We start from the raw sequence: 25403 nt of genomic DNA, 5'->3' as shown, positions 1-25403 counted from the left end.
GGCCCCTCCACCTCCCTGCAGCTCCCCTGTGCTCCTGGCCTCCTCTCCTTCCCTGCCCTCTTGTAGGTCCCGCTCTGTCCTCCCCTCTGCGTGTCTCCTCAGGGTCCGGAGGATCTGCTACCCGCTGCTTCCGTCGTCACAGCTGTTACGTTATCTCTGCGCCGGAAGGAGAACCCGCGCACATTTTTGGAATTATGGCGGCGGTGGATATCCGAGGTAACCTGTGCTGTCAGCCTTCGTTTCTTGCTGGTCTGGGGTCTGGTCTGGGGCTTTCTAGCTTGCGGGGCAGGGTTCAGGCTCCTTTGCGATGTCTCCAAGCGCGTTCTGTGGACGACTCAAAGCTGCAGTCTGGCGAAAAGGAGCCTAGTTTTTTCCGTTTCGCGGGGTCTCTTTACAAGTGTGAAACCAAGGAATTGGAAAGAGCTGTGTTTCGAGCCCTCAAACCTGCAGTGTTGTTTTACACACGTATTTCTACAGTAAATGTTGGGGCTGCCCGGGTGAAGGAATGGCAGAGTGGGAGGTGGGGTGATGAGCCGACGCGACTTGGTTCATGTCTTGGGACTTGGCGTCGTGGCTGCTTTATTTCTGACATCGCGTCCCTGAGCCTGAACCCCTAAGATTTTCTTGTTTTATTTTTGAGTCTACCGTACCTCCCGTCAAACACCCAACGATGACTGAGGGGTCGCTTCTTTTATTTTTTTAAAAATATATTTTATTGATTTTTTACAGAGAGGAAGGGAGAGGGATAGAGAGCTAGAAACATCGATGAGAGAGAAACATCTACCAGCTGCCTCCTGCACACCCCCTACTGGGGATGTGCCCGCAACCAAGGTACATGCCCTTGACCAGAATCGAACCTGGGACCCTTCAGTCCGCAGGCCGTCGCTCTATCCACTGAGCCAAACCGGTTTCGGTGAGGGGTCGTTTCTTTTTGACAGCTGAGCTGCTAAGGCACTAAAATATTTGTCGAGCCAGTGAATAACTATATGGAGGCGCATTACCTTCATCGCTGCTTGATCTCGGGAGGCGTTAAGCTATACACCCTCTTCTCAGCCCACCTACACACATCCGTTTCAGTGCATTTGAAAACCGAACCAAACCAACCAAACAAACAAAAAAGCCTAGAAGTTGTGCTCTGGTATTCCAAGGAGGGAACCAACCTGAAGGGCGATTAAAAAAATAGCTGAGGCGTGAGAACCTACTTCTCCACAGACCAGGTTCCTCCAGGTTGGGAGGAGGGATCATGGAAATTCCCAGGAAAAAACGCAGCGGAGAGAGCGCCCGCGATTATCTTTATCTCCCACAAAACTCCCTACACTTGCATGAAACTCTCAAGATGGGTTTATTTCCACTTGAAACTTCGCGGTACTTTCTCTTAAAGGAAGTGTGAATTTTTGTACCTTGGTGCAAGCTGAGATTCAAACCCCCCCCCCCCATCAGATTAAAGAAAAAGGGCTTTTCCTCAAATAATGTTTTAACTATAGCCCTGGCCGGTGTGGTTCAGTGGTTGGAGTATCCGCCGGTGCACGGAAGGGTCGCAGGTTCCATTCTGGTCAAGGGCACATACCTGGGTTGTAGATCCGATCCCCGGCTTGGGGATCGGGGACGGTGGGGGAAGCAGCCAAAATTGATGCCTCTCTCTCACATTGATGTTTCTCCCCACACCCCTTCCCCCTTCTACTCATCTCTGAAAATCAATGGGAAAAAGTATCCTCTGGTGAGGATGAACAAAAACAGAAACCACTCAAGATGCTTAACTATAATATGCTTCAAATCATTTCCATGTAGGTTGTTTTTATATATACTTGATTTTTATTGATTTAAGAGAGTTTGAGATTTGTTGTGCCACTTATTTATGCATTCATTGGTTGATTCTTGTATGTGCCCTGACCAGTGGTCTAATTTGCAACCTTAGTGTATGGGGACAACACTCGAATCAACTGAGCTACCTGGCCAGGGCTATATATACTTGATTTTTAATGGGAGATGCTTGAGATTCCTTTTTCTATATTAACCAAAGTGGATGGAGTCTAGCATGCTTATTGCAGATATATTCTCATTTTATAGTTATTCAAAATGTCCAGTGATCTTCAGCATTTCTGAAAAATACTTTTACGTATTTGACTTTCATATAAGTTAAGTTTCCAGTGCCTAATTTTAACACTTGCTGATTGTTAGAGAGCTGTTTGGGGGCCATGTCACCATGCACCCTTGCTACTAAATAAAAAGAGAAATAGTTTAGACTATTTGAAAATAGTTTAGACTATTTTCAAATATTTAGCTTTCATAATGTTTTACTTTTTATTTGGATTTGTTAGAGTCTTTGCAAAGGCTCTAACATGGGAGCATGCCTGGTGTGTTAGAGGACCAGCATAGAGGTAGGTATGGCTGAAAGGGAATCAGAAAGGAGGCGGGAAGGAGATGAGGCCAGAGAGATAATTGGAGGATTGCTCCTTATCTTCCTACTAGAGGCCCAGTGCATGAAATTCATACATGGAGGGGGAGGGTTCCCCTCAGCCCAGCCTGCACCCTCTCCAATCTGGGACATCCCTCTCACAATCTGGACCACTGGCTCCTAATTGCTCACTTCTAACTGCCCCCCATTTGCCAGCCTGATCGCCCCTCATTGCCTCTGCGTGCCAGCCTGATTGCCCCCAACTGCCCCCCCCCCCACCGGCCTAGTCGCCCCTCACAACACCCCCCCCCCCCCCGCCAGCCTGGTCACCTCTTACTGCCCCCCCTGCCAGCCTGGTTGTCCCCAACTGCCCCCCTCTGCCGGCCTGGTTGCCCCTAACTGTCCTCCCCCCCCACCGGCCTGATTGCCCCCAACTGCCACCCATGCTGGCCTGGTTGCCCCCAACTGCCCCCACCCTGCCGGCCTGGTCACCCCACGCAGCCTGCTTGTTCAGTCTTTTGGTTGTCCCTCACTAACCCCTCTGCCGGCTTGGTCGCCCCACGCTGCCTGCTTGTTCGGTCGTTTGGTTGTCCCTCACTAACCCCCCTGCTGGCCTGGTCGTAGGCAGCCATCTTGTGAAGGTGTGATGGTCAATTTGCATATTACCTCTTTATTATATAGGAGGATGCATTGCCATTGCCTTCCACTAGGTTCTCATCACCTTATGCCCATATGTATTGACTATCTGTAATTGTTGGTAGATAGGATCTTCATTAAACATTTATTTGTTTCTGCAGATTATTTTCTTTCTGGAAATGATCTGTAATACTTTAACAATTTATTGTCAATACTTATCATGGTACCAGATATACATAGTTTCCGCTATGTAAGTGATAAAGAAACCTACAATTTTCCTCTACAAATGCCCTTGACCGGAATCAAACCTGGGACCCTTCGTTCCACAGGCCAACACTCTACTTAGTTGCTTTTCATTAGGAAATCTTTTTATTTCCTGGCTTGTTATATATTTGGTTATGGCATGATCCATTTATGATGAACCATCTTAATAGTCTCTACTGATTATTTGATCATTAATATACTTCACCTGTTTATTTCCTTGGTTTTATAATGCACACAGCACATTTTACCTTTATACACTTACTTTTTTTTCTCTCGCTTGCTTCATTTTGCTTGGAACTGCTTGTCACCTTAGGTTAGGTCTGACTTCTTCAAAGATGCCAGAAGTATAGGAGAGGTTGAGATTTTAATACTTCCTTCTTCAACCAATATTATATAGGCATTTTGATGTTCATGACTCACACCTAGTGGAATTTAGTATAGTTAGTGGTGTGAAACATCATTGCAGCCAGTAGCTAATAAAAGCTCATTAATTAAAGGTGTCTAGCTCTATTTTACCATGTCTTTTTTTTCTTGGTGCATTTGGAAAATTTTCAAATTTAATTCTGTTCTAAAATATGAAATTGTATGACTTGTAATTAAGGGCATTGTACTTCTCATTTGCCCTTTAACTTTTGCATCATCTCATCTATAATAATAACTTCCTAATTTATTTCTTGGACCCTAATTGGGAGGTTGCAAACTGGTGGCTCTGGATGTGTTTTCTTTGGCATGCATGTTGTTTGAAAACTTTTGAATTAGTTGCCAACATATAAAAACTTAGGATTTCCAATTTTTTGAGAGATCTCTAAATTTCAAGTCTTATACTTCTCTATCTAACCAAATTATCCTTGAAACATAATATACTTTTATATTTTCTCACCTTTGTATATGCATTCTCTCTGCTTAGAATTGCTTTGCTCCTCTTTTTCCAGCTTGACCCTCTATTTATTCTTTAACATACTAGGGGCTCAGTGCACGAATTTGTGCACCTTGAAAGTAACTGTGGGCCTCGAAGCTGCAGTGGGCATAGGGGTGGGTCTCAGCCTATCCTCCGTGCACCCACTTGGCCCCTCCCGCGATGGACCCCAGTCCCCTGTCTGCTGGCAGCCCCGCTCCCACTGCCGTGGCTCCCACATGCTGATGCTGCCGGCCCCGCTCGCACCTGCTGACGGCGTGGAGTGATTGGGGCTGGCGCCAGCAGGGTGCAAGCAGGGCCGGTGCCGTCAGCGGGTGCAAGCTGCGGCTGCTGCCCCGATTGCCCCTTAGGAGCAAGGGAAGGTGGAGAAGCCCACAGGGGCGATCGGGGCCGGCAGCCGCCACTCACACCCACTGACGGCGTCGAGTGATCACGACTAGTGCCAGGTGCCGGTAGTGGGTGCGAGCGGTAGCACCAGCGCTGGCAGCAGGTACAAGTGGGGCCGGCACCGGCAGCAGACGTGAGCATTGGATGGGACCATGGGACTGCAGCGCACAGGAGCAAAGAATTTTCAGTAACCACCAGAGGCTCTCCCTGATGACAGCAACTGGCGCCCCTCCTTGATCTTGTGCACCCGCTCACCTGCTCTACCATCCTGCTGTGGCTGACGCCTACCATGTTCCGCTCTCTGCTTCTTGCTACTGATGCCCACCATGTTCCGCATGCACCACCTGGTGGTCAGCATATGCCATAGTGACCGGTTGTTCGGTTGTTCCACCATTCGGTCTATTTGCACATTAGCCTTTTATTATATAGGATAGGATAGTGCTAAAACCCTTACCCCATAAAAAATCATTCCAGTTTCCTCAGGTAAGGTATTTTGCTCCCTCTACTGTGCTCTCATAACACATTTATTCATACTTTTATTATAGCACTTGAGTTGTTATTGCTTTCTTGTGTACTTGTCTCTTCTGTTAGACTATGAGAGTATGTAAGTTAGGATCTATGTCTTCCTTCTATTTATAGTGCCTACAACATGAGATACATAATATTTGTAAGATTAGATTTTTTTCTCTTTTCTTATCTTTTATTGTTTTGTTTCTTTCTTGTAGATAATCTACTGGGAATCTCTTGGGTTGACAGTACATGGATCCCCATTTTGAACAGTGGAAGTGTCCTAGATTACTTTTCAGAAAGAAGTAATCCTTTTTATGACAGAACGTGTAATAATGAAGTGGTCAAAATGCAGAGACTAACATTAGAACACTTAAAGTAAGTTATTGTAAGAAAGTACCATCTTTGCCAACTAGAGATTCTGCAGTGAACAGTTCTTTCAAGCTGTGGATCATGAAGTACAGAGTAGAAGTTTTGAAAGAACTGGATTTTTGTTTGGGTTCATAACAAACTTTGATTGGCAAAGGAATTATTAGTAGTCATTTGCTGCTTAGGAAGTCTTTTCTGTAATAACTTTATATACGGTATTTCTGTCCAATTAAAATATAGCTATGAGGTTTAAATGTAAATCTGAGCAATGCAACTGTTATTCTCAACCTAGTAATTATACTTATTGTCTCCTCTACATGTCTTTAGTAGGTTTATAGCAGATTTATCTTTGTATGACAAAGAAAAAATTTTAGCCAAACTTAACAAGATTTTTGAGACTTAGGACGTTAAGAATTTATTACTGTTATAAAAGTTTCTGAAACAACTGTGTAATAAAGTTTTTTGTGTTTTTTTTTTTTTAATCTGTCAGCTAAATATTAGGGGGAATTCATGAAATTAAATTTCTGTGGTATTTTAAATAACTTTTGTTATGAGACAAATATTTATAACTATTAAGACAACTCATTGTTTTAAACATAATCTGCCAGATAAAAAAATGCAGTGGGGCAAGAATAAGGTTTTTGATATTTTCTAGTTGGGTAGAATATATAGTTGACATATACAGTCAAGACATGAATAGTCTTCATCATGTATACTTTTGTATTTTACATATATTTATAAATCTCCCAGGTCAAGAAGCATCATGTTATTTTGGTTGCTTTTAAAAAAAACACATTTTTAAAAAATTGATTTCAGAGAGGAAGGGAGAGGGAGAGGGAGCTAGAAACATCAATGATGAGAGAGAACCATTGATCATCTGCCTCCTGCACACTCCACACTGGGGATTGAGTTTGCAACCTGGGCATGTGCCCTGACCGGGAATCGAATCATGACCTCCTGGTTCATAGGTCGACGCTCAACCACTGAGTCATGCGGCTGGACTTGGTTGCCTTTTTTGAAACATGCTCTTCAGTATACTACATGATGAATATTTAAGTTCATCATGAAATTTTATAAATAAATTTTGTTGTTTAAAAAACCAAATCTTTATCTGTATTTGACTACCTCGGAAAATAGCCAGTTTTATTAAACAGCCAGGTTTTCATATCAAACACAGGCAGTTTTAATTCTACTTACAGTGTTGTTATACTTTTATATAATAATTTGAATGTTCTACAGAATTGTTTATAGGGCATTCATAGGTCTCTGGATGTCTGTGTTCTATTTTCATTCAGTCAGATGGTTGGAGTGGAATACATCCTTTTACATGCTCAAGAGCCCATTCTTTTTATCATTCGGAAGCAACAGCGGCAGTCCCCTACCCAAGGTAAAATGTGTAAACTTCAGGCATTTTTTTCTTAAAATACCATGATTTATTTACTTTCTGAGCTATCCATTTGGTTTCGTTTTTTGTTTGTTTGTTTGTTTTCTTGGGTTCTTTTTGGGCATCCCCAAGCCAACATATATGTTCAATGCTTTACTAGGGGGACTCAGCAGACTCAGCATATAGTTAGTCATGCGTAAGTTTTGTTAGGGCAACACAGTAAGACTACCCAGCCAGATCAATAAGGAAAAAAGCCATATAAGTGGGATCTGTAGGGATCTGTCCAGGTGTAAGCTTTCTATACTTCCCCTCTGTGAGGGGCCACACCAAGTATACCCTCCAGCAGTGAAATGCAGTTCCATGTGTGTATGTCTGCTCAGGAAACTCCATTTGAGACTCTGAGGTCAGATTTTTAGTGAGGGCTAATCATGTAGACCTCTTATGTCTGCTAAAACTCCAGAGCCTTAGAGGGAAATCATGTTTCCACTATAATCATATTGTTCGTACAAATTGTCTAGGCAGGCTGGTATAGCAGACGTAGCTTTATCACTTAGGAAACATTTCAGAAGGAGTTCCATTAGTCACATGCTTGGACACCAGGAGTCTCCCAGCATGCCCAGGGACAGCTCTGCAAGCACTAATAGAGCAACTCGCTATATTGAAACCACGTCTTCTTGTGAGCACAGTGTTGGGATTCCAACTGAACCTCGAGCATTCCAAGTAACTTCCTTTTCATCTCAGACCACTGAGTCTAATTCTGTTAGAAAATACATGGTAGGTGCAGTTTTACCAAATTCTTAGAAGATCAGTTGAAAATCCTCATTGACACATTCAACCACAAGTCTTACCTGGTTTATCTAACCAAACAAAAACTTGCCTTAGAAATCACACTGAAGAGTACAGAATGCAGATTTGATTTTGAATCACAGTATTAGTCACTTACTTCCAAAGGTGACCAGCTACATCTCTTAATTTTAAAATCCCTCATCAAGACATTTAGTAACAACTTTGGTATTAATTCCAGACAGTGACTTGTTAAAGAAGTTCTAGAATCAAGAACTTAAATTTAGTTAAAAAATCTAGAGTTTTTGTCCAGAGAAAAAGAGAACCTTAGCCCTGGCCAGTGTGACTCAGTGGGTTGGGACATCATTCTAAACACTGATAGGTTGTGGGTTCGATTTCTGGTCAGGGCACATACCTAGGTTGTGGGTTTGATCCTGGTTGGGATGTGTATAGGAGGCAACCAATTGCTGTTTCTCTTTCCTTTCCCCTTTCTAAAATCAATGAAAAGATCCTCAGGTGAGGATTTTTAAAAAAGAGAACCTTAGAACAAAGGCAAGACCATGGGTAAAAGTTCCTGGTGAGAGGGTTCAAGGTATAGAAGCTATACAAGGTGGCACCAGCCTTGCTAGCAGCTGTTTTATTCTTTCGGACTCAGGACGGGAGCACAGAGGCAAGCTCAGCACATCTGTTACCTTCACCCTAGGCGGTAAATCTCTTGCTGTAAGGTCTTATTCCCCAAAGTGTGGTTGACTGACAGCAGCATTGGATCACTTGGGAACTTGTTAGAAATGCACTATGCCTGCTGATTAAGAATCTGATTTTAACAGGATACTCAGGTGATTTACTGCTCTAGGGCAAGAATTGACAAAATTTTTTCTGCGAAGGTCCACAGAGTAAATATTTTAGACTTTGTGGGGCTCATGGTCTCTGTGACAACTACTCAGCTAGCAGCTGTAGATAATAATGTAAATGAATGGGTGTGGCTGTTTGATAATAAAACTTTATTTATGAAAACAGGACATTTTTTTAAAATATATTTTTTATTGATTTCAGAGAGGGAGAGGGAGAGATAGAAACATCAGTGATGAGAGAAAAATCACTGATCAGCTGCCTCTTGCATGCCAGGCCCTAACTTAAGTTTTAATATGAGAAAATGTCAAATTTTAGTTGTTCTTTTTATGGAAATCTATATAGTAGTTTGTGTACATAGCTCTATTCATAATATTTTTTTCTCCTTCTACTGCTTTAGTTATCCCACTAGCTGATTACTATATCATTGCTGGAGTGATCTACCAGGCACCAGACTTGGGATCAGTTATAAACTCTAGAGTGGTAAGTGTCTTCACATTATTTAAACACTAAAAACATTTACTTGAGCCACCTTGCTTTCAAGAATCAAACAGAGCTCTTTGTGTAAGTTAGTATGAAGTGTTGGGTATTAAAATGTCTTGAGCATTATTAATGAGAAATTGGGAATTCATTTTCTTTTTACAAGCTCACTGCGGTACATGGCATTCAGTCAGCTTTTGATGAAGCTATGTCATACTGTCGATATCATCCTTCCAAAGGGTATTGGTGGCACTTCAAAGATCATGAAGAGCAAGGTAGGTAGGACACCTGGACCTTCTGAAAACATTTTTTGGTATCTGAGAATGAATCTGTTTTCTTTAGGTAAACAGCTATTGATGATTTCTAGGTGTGTTTTATTTCCCCTTAGGAAGATTCTTCATAGGATTATGACATTGTCACAGCTACTATTTATATAAATAGATCCTGTCTGTTAAAAGAGTAATATGCAAATTGACCATACCTCTGCTACACCCACCAGCCATGCCCACCAGCCAATCAGGAGCGAGTGTGCAAATTAACCCAACCAAGATGGCTTCGGCCACAGAGAGAGCAGGAGGGAGGCTTTGGTTTCCCCAGCAATGGAGGAAGCCAAGCTTTCTGCACACCCTGGCCAGCCGAGGCCTCCACTCCAGCCTACAAAGTTTCAATTATAGAAGATAAATAAATGCCAACAAAAAAGGCAGCAGCCACGGAGCTGGAGAGAGCAGGAGGCTAGGGTTGCCCCCGGCGATGGAGGAAGCCAAGCTTTCAGCACACCCTGGCCTGCCTGGCTTGGCCTCTGCTTAAGGCTACAAAGTTTCAATTATAGAAGATCCCCAAAGGAACCCCCACCCTGATCCGGGACACCCTTCAGGGCAAACCAGCTGGTCCCCACCCATGCACCAGGCCTCTATCCTATCTAATAAAAGAGTAATATGCAAATTGACTCATTCCAAAACACAAGAAGGCTGCCCCCATATGGTCAAAGATCCTGCCCCCATGTGGACACAAGAGGGCCACAACAAGATGGCCAGCAGGGGAGGGCAGTTGTGGGCGATCAGGCCAGCAAGGGAGGGTAGCTGGGAGGGACCAGGCCTTCAAAGGAGGGCAGTTGGGGGCGATCAAGCCAGCAGAGGAGGGAAGTTGGGGGTGACTGGGCCTGCAGGGAAGGGCGGTTGGGGAGTACCCAGGCCTGCAGGGGAGAGCAGTTGGGGGGGACCAGGTCTGCAGGGGAGGGCAGTTAAGGGTGACCAGGCCTTCAGGGGAGGGCAGTTAGGGGCAAACAGGCTGGCAGGGGAGCAGTTAGGGATCAATCAGGCTGGCAGGGGACTGGTTAGGGGGTGATCAGGCTGGCAGGCAGAAGCGGTTAGGGGCAATGAGGAAGGCAGGCAGGCGAACTGTTGGGAGCCAGCAGTTCTGGATTGTGAGAGGGATGTTAGGTAAATGGTAATCTTTGATAATTGGATTCAAGTTTTTTAAATATTTGGAGCATGCAGAGAAAATCAGTGATGAGGACTGAGTAATGATGATATTTCTTGCTTACCTAACTGTAGAGTCATCTTGAAGTCAGGAACTGGAATCTCCCAGTCTTAAAACTAGGGGAGATGTTCTTAGAGCCTTATTCCCAGGTGACCAGTCTTTTTTTTTTTACTTTTCCATGTTATCACCTGTTGTAATGCCAGGTTCCCCAGTTTCCGTAGCTGTTCATCTGCTACTCTTGCTATACCATATTTTACCAATAAGTATTGGAAGTGTGCCTATAGCAGAAAACTTATAGTCTGTATTTCCTTCTCTGAGAAATAGCAATTCAGCATTAATTACTAACAGAAAAGTAGCCTTTAAATAGAATTCAGGCTTGTGGCATGAATGGTCTCTCAGATACAGTTATATTTATTCTTAATAGTAGTTGCAGGTTGCAATATCAGATGTAGGAAAGTTTACATTAGTTAAATAAACTTCTCCTAAGAGCTCTCTGCCCCTACCCTAATGAAATGTTTGGAATGAAACTTATCTGGAACCCTTCATTTAGAGACCGTCCTCAATATATATCTCGCCCCAGGGAAATTCTATGTCATTAATTTCAGAATTTCTCTTATAAGTTCTTCCTTGTCTTGAGGACCTTCTGTTTGGTTTGTCCTGTTTTTTTTTGTTTGTTTTGTTTTTTTAGTGATTTATAGTCTTCATAATTGAGAATGGTAACTTGGGGAATTTTTGAAAGTTGCATTTTTCATTTGTACTTATTAGGATTCATGGGAAAAGACCATTTAATACACTTAAAATATACACAAGGTAATTTCAAACAATCTGGATTGTAATTTTGGTAATTATGGAAAACTTTAGCTTTAAAATTCTTTTTTCTATCCCTGCTTATATACTAAATTTTTTTTCCATTATAATTTACATTCAATACTATTTTGTATTACTTTCAGGTGTATAGTAGTTAGACAATCATATACTTGACAAAGTTAAAATTAAGTATCTTTAAAAGACATCAGCTTTTTATTTTTTATTTATTTATTTTTAAAATACTTTTATTGATTTTTAGAGAGAGAGGAAAGGAGAGGGAGAGAGAGAGAGAGAGAAAGAGAGAGAGAGAGAGAGAGACATCATGTGAGAGGGAAATATCAATCAGCTGTCTCCTGCACGTCCCTGCCAAGGGATCAAACCCGCAACCTGAGCATGTGCCCTGACCGGGAATTGAACCAGTGCACTGGTCAATGTTCCATCCAACTGAGCCACACCAGCCAGGGTGACATCAGCTTTTTAAATGCTAGAATGTTAAGTTCATTTAAGAGGGAGAGTTAGAATACTTCTGTGTATATGCTCAATTTAACTTATTTGGGAGATTATGTTTTAACTAGCAGCCATAAAAAATAATGAAACTTGAGTATATTCATGGCGGATAAAAATTTGTAAAATATAAAACACCAAACTAGGCAGTATTTTGATTTGGACTTCATATTTTAACAGAAAAAGTTAAACCTAAAACCAAAAGGAAAGAAGAACCAAGCTCTATTTTCCAGAGGCAACGTGTGGATGCTTTACTCCTAGACCTCAGACAAAAATTTCCACCCAAATTTGTGCAGGTAATGAGAACATGTGTGGTAAATTTGATACTGTTTCCTGGCATTTTTATTTTTAAGTTATTTGTATTGATTTTTAGAGAGAGGGGGGGGGGCGGAGAGAGAAATATCAATTTGCTGTTCCACTTATTTATGCATTCATTGGCTGCTTCCTATATGTGCCCGGATCAGATATCGAACCCTAAACCTTGGCATGTCGGGATGACGCTCTATTCAACTGTGTCGCCTGGTATATTTGTTTTTAATTGAGAACTGTTTCAGATGTGACCTAAAAGTATTGATTTTCCTCATTAGTTAAAAAATGATCTCTGAATCAAAAGAGAGGTTTTCAAAGACTTAATGGAGAAAGTGGGTAAAGGAATAGAAATAACACTGTTCTGTGCTCTTAAGTTTTAATTTCTCATTGAATTTTAACAAACTATAAGGCCTACATATAGACAATATTTTCATTCAAAAGGTTGCCGAAAATGTCATCGATTATAACAAAACTATAATCTGAAACTCATGCTGTTTTACTCTTAAGTGCTCACTTCCAGCCTGATATGACAAAATGGTTAAAACTTAAATGACAGAATGGTTAAAACTTTAGTAACAAAAAAAACCCCACAGAACATTTGAGGCAAAAGGTTTGCCATGATAAATGGAGGAGGCAGGAGTAATAGTAAGAGTTACATCATGTTGGTGTTTAAGATACATGAATTCCATTAGTTCCAACAATATTAGCAAATCTACCTGCCATTCTACTAAATGAGCTTTTGAAGTGAAGTAGGCATGAGATGGAATATGTGAACATATTACTTTCCTGGTTAGTCTCAGTCCTTAATGGATCCTTTGCAGGGCTGTGCATACACAAGGTCATATATACTGTTTTTCCTGTGGGGAGCCTAATGAAGAGATTTTTAAAGGGTAATCTTAGGTTAAATGAGATCTTTGACACCATGAGATGACTTTAGAACAGCCTCCTGTTCCCCCTTTCCTGACTTCACTCTGAGAGAGATGTGTGCTGTTGGAATGGTGATGTGGAGGTGAAGGGAACAGAGGACACAGATAGAGCTCAGGACAGGAAAGCCAGTTTAGAGAAATGTCATGATTACACTTGAAGATGAAGTCTAATGAATAAATGAATTACAGCTGTTTGTAGGGTGATTCGTAACCACTGCAGAGTATAAGCGGGTAGGTATGGTTGACCATTTATTCAGTGAGTGCTGCATAGTATATAATGGGGTGGGGCGAAGAACACCTAGACTTGCACAGTACAGAAGCCATTAGGTACATGTGACTAATGAGCATTTGAAGCACAGCTAGTCCAAATTGAATTGTGACATATGAAACCCCCATATACCCATTATCCTGCTTCAACAATTATCAAACATACACCCACCCATTCTAATTTTATCTGTTCTTCCCCCACTTACTCCCAATTATTTTGAAGCAGGTTGATGACTGTATATCATTTCAGTGAGCTTTTTACATTTTTCTTTGAAAGGTTTAGCCGTAGTCACACATAAAGTTGTCATTTTTCAGAACCCCTCCTTTCTTTTAACTTTCCAAGGGCCAAAAACCAACTCCCAAAGAGAAAGCATGTCTGACTCTCTTTATGTAATAAAAGTAGGGAAAAGATGGCTCCTTCTAGAACTGTTAATAATCCTTTTGCTCCTCCTACCTAAAACCTTTCTCCTCAGATCTAGAGAAGAAAATAGATCCTTGGTGTATGTGAAGTCTCCTATGAACTCCTGTTTACCCATTGTATCTCCCAGAACCATTGGTAGCTCAGGACTTAGTCCTACTAATCCATTGTATTGCACAGTTAAACTTCTAGATCCTAGGAATGTTGCCCATTAGGGGGATGCTCAGGAGAATATTGAAGAAGTCCTAAAACTTATTTTTCCATATTTTAATTCTTGTTACCACCGAAGGTTACATGGATAATGATTTGATGGAAGTTGAGGCCCTCAGAGCTTTCTGTGATGAATGTCTTTTCAGTGCTGTTTTCAGAAGCTGCTAGAACACCATAGGCTAGGTTTATCCCAAGGTCACATGATTACATTTTATCAGAAAGGCACCCCCATTCTATTTTCTCATCTCAAGCCACATCCTACTAGTTTGTCTGACAATTTTCACTAGAAAAGATTAGACAATGTGGGTTAGATAGATAATGACATTATTCCAATAACCAGGTAATATAGCTCAATATAGTGTCCAGTATAGTTCATATAGTTTGATGCTAGTAGTATAAGAATATCCCTTCTCAGTTTCTCACTCCCTCAGTGTACGCCATATATTTCCTTTACTGTTTTAAATTGGAAAAGACGTGTTGACATGTTTAAATCCCAATATGTTCATAAGATATGTGATGATGTAGCTGTGTTGGGGGTTTCTGTGACCTCTCCCATGTTTGGTGATTTGTTTAAAGGACTCAACAGAATTTATTACAGTGACATAAGGATATACAACCATTTATAAGGTTAAAAACATAAGTGGAGTCTGAAGGAATCCATGTGCAGGCCTCCTTATACTCTCTCCCTCCCACGAGGGATCACACAGAGTGTACTCCTTTCAACAGTGGAAATCCAGCAACATGTATGTGTTATTTCTGTCCAAGAAAGTCCATTAGAGACTTGGTGCCTGTGGTTTTTAGGTGGCGGGAGGTGGGCTGGAGGGTTGTCATGTATGTGCTCTATCTAGCATGTACCAAATACTACATTCCCTGCAGGAAAGCAGGTATTCAGCATAAAGAACATTGTATGTACAAACAGTCTGGCTGCAGTAGCCACCATTATTAGGGAATGGTGAGAATCCTCCAGAAATCCAAGTTCCTAGTCCCCAGCCAAGGTCCAGCCTCACAAGCTGGCCTTTCTAAGGCTAGCAGCCTTAGGCCTTCTGTGTTAACCTTTCTGCACAATGGATAATCATATGAGCTCAGTTTTAGTCTTACTAATACTTGCAGTTGGCGTGGGCTGGTAGGCAGTTGGCTGCATGAACCTGGCACATGTGATATTGGAAAATGTAGTCTTTAGTCAAAGGAATAAGTTACAAAGCTTAGGGAGGGCATGTAAATTCAGAAAGAAATTCAGAAAACAAATGGAGGCAGTCACTTTGAAATGAAGAGAACACTTTTCTGAGATGATAGGGAAGTGTATGAGGTATTTTATATACAGGGTGGGGCAAAATTAGGTTTACAGTTGTTCAATAATAAATAATAATCCAAGAATAAACTCTTTTTTGGGTGCTCACTACTGTAGACCTACTTTTGCCCCACCCTGTATGTGTGTGTGTATTAAAGGTGTAATAAGTTTAAGGTCAATAGATGGAAGGGAACTTGGGGCATTGATTTTTTTCTTTTTTCAATCCTCACCTGAGAATATGCTTTCATTGATTTCTAGGAAGAGAGAGAGCAACATTGATGTGAGAGAGAAAGATTGATCGGTTGCCTCCTATATGTGCCCTCACTTGGAATCAAACCTGCAACTTAGGTGTGTGCCCTGACTGAAAATCGAACCTGCAAGCTTTTGATGCTCCCAATAAAGTGAGCCACCTGGTCAGGGCCACTTTTTTTGTTTAACATAAGAGGTAGAGTAATTGGCTGAGAGTGAGGGGTAGGTTGTGAGCTTTGTGGAGGAAGGAAGAGGAGGAAAGTATTTTAAAGCATTTAACTTGAGTAATAGGAAAAGGGACTCAATAGGACTCAACCAAGTAAAAGAACTGCTGTACAGCATGAAGGATCTGACCTTGTTTCTAACTTCTAGTGTCCCCAACATTTTTCCCCCCTGCAGTTTGCTTTTTATTTTTAACTTGGAAGTTTTTTGTTTTTTTAATATATATTTTTATTTATTTCAGAGAGGAAGGGAGAGGGAGAGAGAGAGAGAAACATCAGTGATGAGAGAGAATCATTGATTGGCTACCTCCTGCATGCCCCCACTGGGGACTGAGCCTGCAATCCAGGCATATGCCCTTGACCGGGATCAAACCTGGGACCCTTCAGTCCACAGGCCAACACTCCATCCACTGAGCCAAACCAGCTAGGGCTGCAGTTTGCTTTTTAATAGTAACTCATCATAAACCTTATGTTCATAGAAAAATACCTCTTTTCCCTCTGTACTTCCTATACCTGCCATCTTTAAAAGTCAGATGGTTCATCCAAACTTCATTCTACTTTTTTTATAGTTCATATCCCCTAAGCAAATTAGTCTCCAAAGTCTTAAAAGGCTTCATTTTCCCTTCCATTGGAGTCTGTTTAGCTGATATTTGTAAATCATGTAGCCTGGATGCAGAGACAGAGGGTTTTGTAGGTGTTCAGGGGTTATTTATGTTTGACTCTCTTGTTCTAGTTTTAGATTTGTCTTTTTTGAAACGGTGAATAAGAATTAGAAAATGATAAATTTATTTTTTATGATACATACAATGGTTCCTCTTCATGAAGTCATTTATAAACCTACTCATCAGGGCACATGCCCGAATGAAGGTGTAATTTTAATAAGAATTATGAAATTTAAAAAAAAACAACTTTGCTAACTTGCCCTGTTTTCTTCTACTTCTCCCCACTCTTTTGTTTTCTCTGTTTTTCATTATAGCAAAAGTCTGGAGAAAAGCCTGTCCCAGGTATGGTTCGTCTGATATTCTTGTTAAACTTCAAATAAGACAAAACAGCCTGTTTAACTCAGTAACAACTTAGCATATGAGATGAGCTACTATCATTTGTCCTATATCAGGAATGAGGAACCTTTTTTCTGCCAAGGGTCATTTGGATATTTATAACATCATCCGAGTGCTATACAAAATATCAGCTTAAAAATTAGCCTGCTATATTTGGTCAAACATTTAACTCACCCCTAATGCCTAATGACCAAATGATTTCTTGGGACTTACATGGCCAGGGGCTGTACATTCTCCACCCCTTTCCTAGATTCTCTCATTGTAGTTTGTTGCTCCTAACCTTGGGATTTGCTGAACTGCCAAAAGACAGTGCTTTTTGTTTTTGTTTTTGTTTTTGTTTTTTGTTTAATATATATGTTTATTGATTTCAGAGAGGAAGGGAGTGGGAGAGAGAGATAGAAACTTTAATGATGAGAGAGAATCATTGATCGGCTGCCTCCTGCACACCCTACGCTGGGGACCGAGCCTGAAACTCGGGCATGTGCCCTGACCGGGAATGGAGCCGTGACCTTCTGGTTTATAGGTGGATACTCAGCCACTGAGCCAGGCTGGCTGGGCAAGATGATGCTTTTGTGGTAGTGATGTTAGTATTTAAAAGGTGAATCAGAGTGGGAAGAATAGGAATTGAGGAGGTGTGGAAAAGCTGAGGTGATTTGAGGTTTGGGGTTCAAATTGTTCAAATTTCAGTGTGGAAAAAGGTCTTCTGGTTCATCATTGAAAAGAGATATTGACCTAACCATTGAACCGGGATGGAATAATCATGTATACTATCTTATTTAAATGCCATGTGTTTTTATCTAGTATCACAAATTTGCTTGGGTTATCAGGTTTTTAGACTTGTAAATGGATTCTTATACATCTGCCTAATGAAACAGCTAAATTTAGAACTTGAGATAAGCAGGTCTAAAATGAATTGGTAAGAGTTTGAACCATTCATATTAACTGTTATCTAATTTGATCTCATTCCTTTATCCTTCTCCTCCAAAAAATAACTCCTTTTGATGGGTAGTGGATCAGACAAAGAAAGAGGCAGAACCTACACCAGAAACTGTGAAGTCTGATGAGAAGGAGACCACAAAGAACATCCAACAGACAGTGAGCACTAAAGGTCCCCCTGAAAAACGAATGAGACTTCAGTGAGTATTGGACAAGAGAAGCTTGTAAGATTTCTTGTCCATTATTATACCTCATTACTGTGACAGGCTTTTGAACTTTAAAATTCTTTGTCACAACTCTGATTTGTATAGAATGTGCTTGCTCTTTATGCTCTTTAAAAAAGGATATAAGGGCCCTCATGCTTTTGAGATGGATATTTGTATGTATTTTTTGTAACCTTCCCCTACAGGACTTGAGCAGCCTCCTCACTCACATGTGTACTGCTTATGTATGTTTGAAACCAAATTAAAGTATTTGTCTAAATTACTTTATCATGACTTTTCCCCCTTATTTCTCTCTCTGAAGTATTTCCAGATGCATTTTGTAAACACAAAGGATTAAAGTAGTAAATATAAGTTTAGTTTCTTTTTTAGTGGCATATTTCTCAGGATTAAAATAATTCAATTACTTAACAATTTGAATGATAAAGAAATGGAAAAAAACTCACTTGCCTATACCATCACCCTACAAATCCTTTAACAGTTTTGTGAATTTTCTTTGTCTTTATTTTCTGTGCATATTTTAGAAACCAAAACTTGTAATTATTCTGTTCATATAATTTTACTTTATCACATTATTATGTCTGTTGTAAGCACTTTTTCATGTTTACTTAGTTTTTTATATTATTTATTTTAATGATTGAATAATTCCTGTGAGTGATTATACATTTTCTTAAACTCTTCTTGTGTTCTACTTAGGTTTTTCCCAATTTGCATTATTTTAAATGAAGCTGTTGTGATTACATTTGTCTACAATGACTTTCCAATATTTAGTATTTATTTCCTTAGGATAGAGTCCCAGTGGTAGAATCACCAGACTCTTTACTTTACTCCTAGTCCATATTGCCAAGTTATTTTTTTCTCAAAAGGTTTGAACCAGTTGTCAGTAAAATATAAAAATACCAACCCCTCCAGAATTTACTACAAAAAATATTTTTTTATTATTTTAGGTGGTTAAATAATTATTTGTTTGACTTTATTGTATAAGATTTTTCTTTTAGCTTTATATTTTGACATAATTTCAGGCTTATAGAAAAGTGTAAAAATAGTACAAAGGATTCCTACATATGTATACCTTTTACCAAAACTCATATATTAACATTTTTCCATATTTGTTTTTATTCTTCAATCTTTTTCTGTCCTCTCCCCCATCTCAAACTCTCGCTGACAATTGCTATTTTCCTCTGTGTGTGTGTGTGTGTGTGTGTGTGTGTGTGTGTGTGTTACACATATATACACACCTTTTACTTTTGGACTCATAATCATTTGTAGACATGATCATGCCCATTTCCCTTAAGTACTTTTGTGTGTATTTCCTAAAATCAAGGACATTCTCTTACAAAGCTATATTACAGTTATCAGAATTAAACTGGTATGATACCATTACCTAATCTGTAGATCTCATTCATATCTTATCAGAGTCCCAAGAATGTCATTTACAGCAAAAGAATATCCTGAATTATGCATTGGATTTAGTTGTACTGTCTCTTCTAGTCTGTTTTAATCTGGAATAGTTCTTTGTTTTTCATGGCTTGATATTTAGAGGTGTAGGCAAGTTATTTTGTTGAATGTCTCGCAGTTTGCTTTTCTTTGATATATTTTCACGATTAAATTAACCTCTTGTGCTTTTATCAGGAATAACATGGAAAAGATGCTTGTGGAGACACATGCTATTAATTTGCCTCATTTCTGGTGATGTCAACTTTACTTGGTTAAAGGTACTGTCTGTCAGGTTACTCTACTGTAAAGTTACTATTTTTTCTTTTGTAATTTAGAGCTATCTTGTGGGGGAAATAGAGGTTTTGTAAATAGCATGGTATTCCTCAAACTTTTTCCCACAAGTGAGCATCCATTGATAATTCTTGCCTAAATATGATGGTTGCCAAATGGTGAATTTCTAATTCCAGAATTCCTCTATGACTATTAGTTGGCTTTTTGCTATAAAGATGAGAGTTTTCCTTTCTCCCCTTCATACTTATTTATATCATTTTGAACTTCTATATTCCTATTTTATTTGATAAGTTTTATTTCTTTACTATTATTTATATTGATGCTCAAATTGTCCCAAATTGGGCCATGAGAGCTGCTTCACGCTGATTCCTGTGTCCTTTTGATATGACCCTCTCATTCATTGAGCATTTTCTTTACATTTTGGCACAGTAGAATATTCCACGTTCTTCCCAACCTTGGCCTGGAATCAGCCATGTTTCTAAGGTCCCTAGTTCCTTTTGGTGGAGAATGCATTTGGAAATCAAGATCTTTGCGCTAGGTGTGTTCATTTGCTCATGTGTCATTGCTTCTAGGCCCTTTCAGCTGACACAGTTAAGAACTAGATATATACTTACATATGAGTGAATATACATACGTATCCATACATACTATCTAATAAAAGAATAGTATGCAAATTGACTGTACCTCTGCTATACCACAAGCCACACGAGTCAATCAGGAGCGAGTATGCAAATTAACCCAGCCAAGATGGCTGCAGCCACAGAGCAGGAGGCTTGGGTTTCCCCGGCAATGGAGAAAGCCAAGCTTTCTGCCTGCCCTGGCCTGCCTTGGCCTCTGCTTAAGGCTACAAAGTTTCAATTATAGAAGATAAATAAATGCCAACAAAAATGGTGGCAGCCATGGAGCTAGAGAGAGAAGGAAGCTTAACCCTTTGCACTCGCTTGCTTTTTTCTCGATTCCTTTATTCTAATGCTAACCATGTCGAGTCACACTCGACATCCGAGTGAAAAAGGTTAAGTTGCCCCCAGTGATGGAGGAAGCCAAGTTTCCGCACACCCTGGCCTGCCTTGGCCTCTGCTTAAGGCTACAAAGTTTCAATTATAGAAGATAAATAAATGCCAACAAAAATGGTGGCAGCCATGGAGCTAGAGAGAGAAGGAAGCTTAACCCTTTGCACTCGCTTGCTTTTTTCTCGATTCCTTTATTCTAATGCTAACCATGTCGAGTCACACTCGACATCCGAGTGAAAAAGGTTAAGTTGCCCCCAGTGATGGAGGAAGCCAAGTTTCCGCACACCCTGGCCTGCCTTGGCCTCTGCTTAACCTTTTGCACTCGGATGTTGAGTGTGACTCGACACGGTTAGCATCGGTAGCAGCTCGTATGTCGAATTGTATTGAATGTATCAATAATTTGAAATATAAAAAAATCCAAATAAATAAGTTTGTATGAAAAGAAACTCCAGTTTTTTATTCTACTGCCGCACTTTGTAAAATCTGGGGTATTTAAAAAATTAAATCCCGAGTAGAATAAAGGAATCGAGAAAACAAGCAAGCAAGTGCAAAGAGTTAAGGCTACAAAGTTTCAATTATAGAAGATAAATAAATCCCAACAAAAATGGCTGTGGCACGGAGCGAGCTGGAGGCTTGGCTCTGCTCAAGGCTACAAAGTTTCAATTATAGAAGATAAATAAATCCCAAATACCAGGGCCTCCGCTTGGGTCGCAAACCACCACAGGCCCCTCACCCAGGCTGCCCCATGCTCCAAGGGAACCTCCATCCTGATCCGGGATACCCTTCAGGGAAAACCAGCTGGCCCCCACCAGTGCACCAGGCCTCTATCCTTCCTATCTAATAAAAGAGTAATATGTAAATTGACCATCACTCCAACACAAGATGGCTGCCACAGGATGGCCTGCAAGGGAGGAGAGTTGGGGGCGATCAGGCCAGCAGGGGATGGCGGTTGGGAAGGACCAGGCCTGCAAGGGAGGGCAGTTGTGGGTGATCAAGCCTGCAGGGCAGGACAGTTAGGGGTGACCAGGCCAACAGAGGAGGGAAGTTGGGGGAGACCTGGCCTGTAGCAAAGGGCAGTGGCGGGGGGACCCAGGCCTGCAGGGGAGAGCAGTTGGGGGGGCAATAGGCCTGCAGGGGAGGGCAGTTAGGGGCAAACAGGCTGGCAGGGGAGCAGTTAGGCATCAATCAGGCTGGCAGGGGAGTGGTTAGTGGGTGATCAGGCTGGCAGGCAGAAGCAGTTAGGGGCAATCATGAAGGCAGGCAGGCGAGCAGTTGGGAGCCAGCAGTCCTGGATTTTGAGAGTGATGTCCGACTGCCTGTTACGTTGGTGAGAATGCTGGTTCCTGTTAGCCACAGTATTTTTACTTGCTTAATCCTATAATAACAAAGTAGTTTTAGAATTGCTAACCTGTACCTCTGCCAAAAAGCGACCTCCTAATTAGAGTTCAGAGTTTGCTTATTTCTTTTAAGGTTTAGCTTGAAGCTATTTAGTTTAGATATTGTGTTTTAAAATTACTTTCGTTCAGACCAGCTGGTGTGGCTCGGTTCGTTGAGCGTTGACCCATGAACCTGGAGGTCTCAGTTCAATTCCGGTCAGGGCATATGTTAGGTTGTGGGCTTAAGCCCCAATAGGTGGCGTGCAGGAGGCAGCCGGTCAATTATTCTCTCTCATCATTGATGTTTCTATACCTCTCCCTCTCTCTTTCTCTCTCTGATTTAAAATATTTTAAAATGCTAATTACTTAGAAGTAATTCTTACCTTAAGTGTAAATTGCAACAAAAGAAGTAAAGCTGAGCCCTTGCTGGTGTGGTTCAGTTGGTTGGAGAGTCATTCTGTACACAGAAAGGTTGTGGATTTGATTCTTGGTCAAGGCACATAGCCAGATTTTAGGCTCAATCCCTAGTAGGGGGCTTTCAGGAGGCAGCCAATCGATTCTCTCTCATCGTTGATGTTCCTAGCTCTCTCTCCGTCTCCCTTCGTCTCTCTGAAATCAATAAAAACTATATTAGCCCTAGTGGGTTTGGCTCAGTGAATAGTCTTGGCCTGCGGACTGAAGGGTCCCGGGTTCGGTTCCACTCAAGGATACATGCCCAGGTTGCTAGATCCTCAGTGAGGGGCATGCAGGAGGCAGCCTATCAATATCAATGATTTTCTCTCATCATTGATGGTTCTTTCTCTCTCCTTCTCCCTGTCTGAAATCAATAAAATATATTAAAAAAAATAAAAACTATATTAAAAAATTACATTGACTCACTTTTTTTTCTTCTCTTCAGTGTGGTTACATTTTTTATTTATTAGGTTGTTTGGTTGATTTTATTCTGTTCTGAATTTAATATTAGTTCCCCCCCACCACCCCCCATATTAATTTCTGTTTTGTTGTATTGTTTGAGGCCTGTGAGATGTTAACTTGGTTATAAATGTCAGAACTGTCAAAAAAGATTCTAAGTGTTACGCCCTTTTCATCCTCTGGCCCACTCATTTCTTCTGTCTTCCACCTCATTCCCTACCCATCCCCTCAAAAGTAAGCAACTTAAATATTCTCTAGTTTACCTGTACTATATTTATTTTACTAAAATATATAGGTATATTCTTATTTTCCCTCTTACACAAAGGGCAACATATTATATAAACTTTTGCACTTTGCTTATTTTCCACTTATTTAAGCATGAACTTTTGACATAAAGGTATTAACTCTGTCATTCTTCCTTCAAGTATTTTTCCAGCAAAGCTCCTTTTTTTATAACTACATTATTGCAAAATATCACTTAGTAGAAAAGCACACAAAATATTAGAGTACAACTCATTGTACCTCTGTAACTCAATATGCAGGTAAATAAATTGAACATTGCCAGTACCTCAGAAACTACATTATGTTCCCTTCTATTTACACTGCTTGTCCTTCTGATCAGAGGGCATCCTTATCCCTAATTTTTTTTGGATAATATTTGTCTTCTTTACATTTTTACTATGTAACAATGTATCCATAAATAAATGTTTGATTTCCTATTTTTCTTGTCAACCTTTTATTTTAGTTGTACTCATAATAATTTCAAAATACACAAATATATAAACCAAAATGTGAGCGTAAAAGAGAATTATTATTTCTATTTCAACTAAGTCTAATGTGTTAAAAAGATTTGCTAAGGGCTAGATCTTTAGAAAAACTGCAGTAAATAAAGAGTGGGTAAGGCAATTGCAAAAGATTGAGGAAAAATATAAATCTAGATAGAGTGTGCACCTGGATTGCTTTGCGAATGTTTTTAAGTCCTCACTGCATTTTAAAGAAACTGAAACCAGAAATCTTAATATTTAAGGGTATGATTTACAAAGAAAGAACAGTTGGGCCCATAGTTAAAGAAAAGTCCTTGGTGCTATATCCAAAGATTGTATAATGAATGTACATATTTTTTAAACTAAAATGAAGTACTTTAACCCTTTGCACTTGCTTGCTTTTTTCTTGATTCCTTTATTCTAATGCTAACTGTGTCGAGTCACACTAGACATCCGAGTGCAAAAGGTTAAGTATCTTTCCTTATGCTTTAACCTTTTTCTCATTAACCAACCAATGGACCTGGTTGAGTCAGTTAACAGGCTTAGACTATATAATAATTTTTAATAAAAATGAGTTCATCTATATATATACAAAGACAGTGACCATAAGGACCGAAGGCTTGACCGAACACCAGAAGTCAGTCTTGCAGTCAGTGTTGGGTTGCCGTGGCGACCCAGCACTGACTGCCGCTGCTGCGGGCATGGCAACCCAGCACTGACTGCTGAGGGGGCTGCGGATCAGGCCCAGAGAGGCCTGGAGAGAGAAGCAGGGTCTGATCCGTAGCCTCCGTGGCAGCTGTTGATCAGCCCTTGCCTCTCTTTCTGGGCCTGGCCAGCAGTGCGCCTCTCTTTCTCTCTGGGCCTCTGCGGGGGCCGCTGATCAACCCCGCCTCTCTGATCAGGACCAGAGATAGGCCCGGAGACACTGACCGGCATAGAAACCAACTAATCAGAACCAAATCTGGGTGAACTGCAAGGAGCCAATGGCTGCCTAGGAGGCGGAGCTTTTGACGCTGACTGGCATAGAAACCAACCAATCAGGACCTAATCTGGGTGAACTGCGAAGGCAGAGCCTAAGTTGGGGGCTGAGGAGGGGTTTTAAGGCAGTTGGGGGCGAGATCACGGCAGCAGGGAAGGGCCATTGGGGGTGAGATCAGACTGACAGGGGAGGGCAGTTGGGGGCAGCCAGCCTGGCAGGGGAGGGTAATGGGGGGTGAGATCAGACCAGCAGGGGAGGACAGTTAGGGGTGATTAGGCAGGCAGAGGCAGTTGGGGGCAAGATCAGGCCAGCAGGAGAGGGCAGTTAGGGGCGATTAGGCAGGCATAGAGGTTAGGGGTGATTGGGCAAGCCAGCAGAGGGGTTAGGGGCAATCAGGCAGGCAGGCAGGCAGGCAGATGAGCGGTTAGGAGCCAGCGGTCCCAGATTGCAAGAGGGATGTCCGACTGCCGGTTTAGGCTTGATCCTATGGATCGGGCCTAAATCGGCAGTCGGACATCCCCTAAGGAGTTCCCGATTGGAGAGGGTGCAGGCTGGGCTGAGGGAACCCCCTGACCCCTCCCCACCCCACCCCCCATGCACAAATTTCACGCACCAGGCCACTAGTAATATATAAAATATCAGACTTTATATGTTAGTCTTTATGGTTCACCTTCATTCTTTTCCCCCCATTTTTCCCTTTAATTCTTTATTGTTTAAAGTATTACGTATATCTCCTTTTTCCCCCATTGACCTCTTCTAGCCACTCCCACC

The 25403-nt window shown here is 41.1% G+C and overlaps 1 protein-coding gene across 3 annotated transcripts; it reads left to right on the top strand.

Annotated features, from left to right (window-relative positions):
- On the top strand, positions 1-25030 carry MED6 (mediator complex subunit 6). 3 transcript variants are annotated; one of them, XM_079768830.1, is made up of 8 exons: positions 1-216; positions 5324-5483; positions 6770-6861; positions 8891-8973; positions 9137-9245; positions 11941-12056; positions 16625-16652; positions 17716-21694. In XM_079768830.1, exons 1-8 carry the CDS (start codon positions 195-197, stop codon positions 17844-17846), a joined length of 741 nt encoding a protein of 246 aa, XP_079624956.1. In that variant the 5' UTR covers positions 1-194; the 3' UTR covers positions 17847-21694. The 3 variants fall into 3 exon arrangements, with proteins under 3 accessions (XP_079624956.1, XP_079624958.1, XP_079624957.1); XM_079768832.1 differs by lacking the exon at positions 11941-12056 and having other exon boundaries at positions 17716-25030; XM_079768831.1 differs by lacking the exon at positions 16625-16652 and having other exon boundaries at positions 17716-25030.
- The last annotated feature ends 373 nt before the right edge of the window (positions 25031-25403 follow it).

This window comes from Cnephaeus nilssonii, assembly GCF_951640355.1.
Source record: "Cnephaeus nilssonii genome assembly, chromosome: 4".
Classification (NCBI taxonomy): domain Eukaryota; kingdom Metazoa; phylum Chordata; class Mammalia; order Chiroptera; family Vespertilionidae; genus Cnephaeus; species Cnephaeus nilssonii.
This window is presented reverse-complemented; position numbering and strand designations above follow the sequence as displayed.

Bases quoted from the DNA above. Each gene is read 5' to 3' on its own strand.
- MED6 (XM_079768830.1), top strand. From the start codon at position 195: ATGGCGGCGGTGGATATCCGAG. The intron at 217-5,323 runs GTAACCTGTGCT...TCTTTCTTGTAG, and splicing joins GGCGGCGGTGGATATCCGAG to ATAATCTACTGGGAATCTCT. The intron at 12,057-16,624 runs GTAATGAGAACA...TTTTCATTATAG, and splicing joins TTCCACCCAAATTTGTGCAG to CAAAAGTCTGGAGAAAAGCC.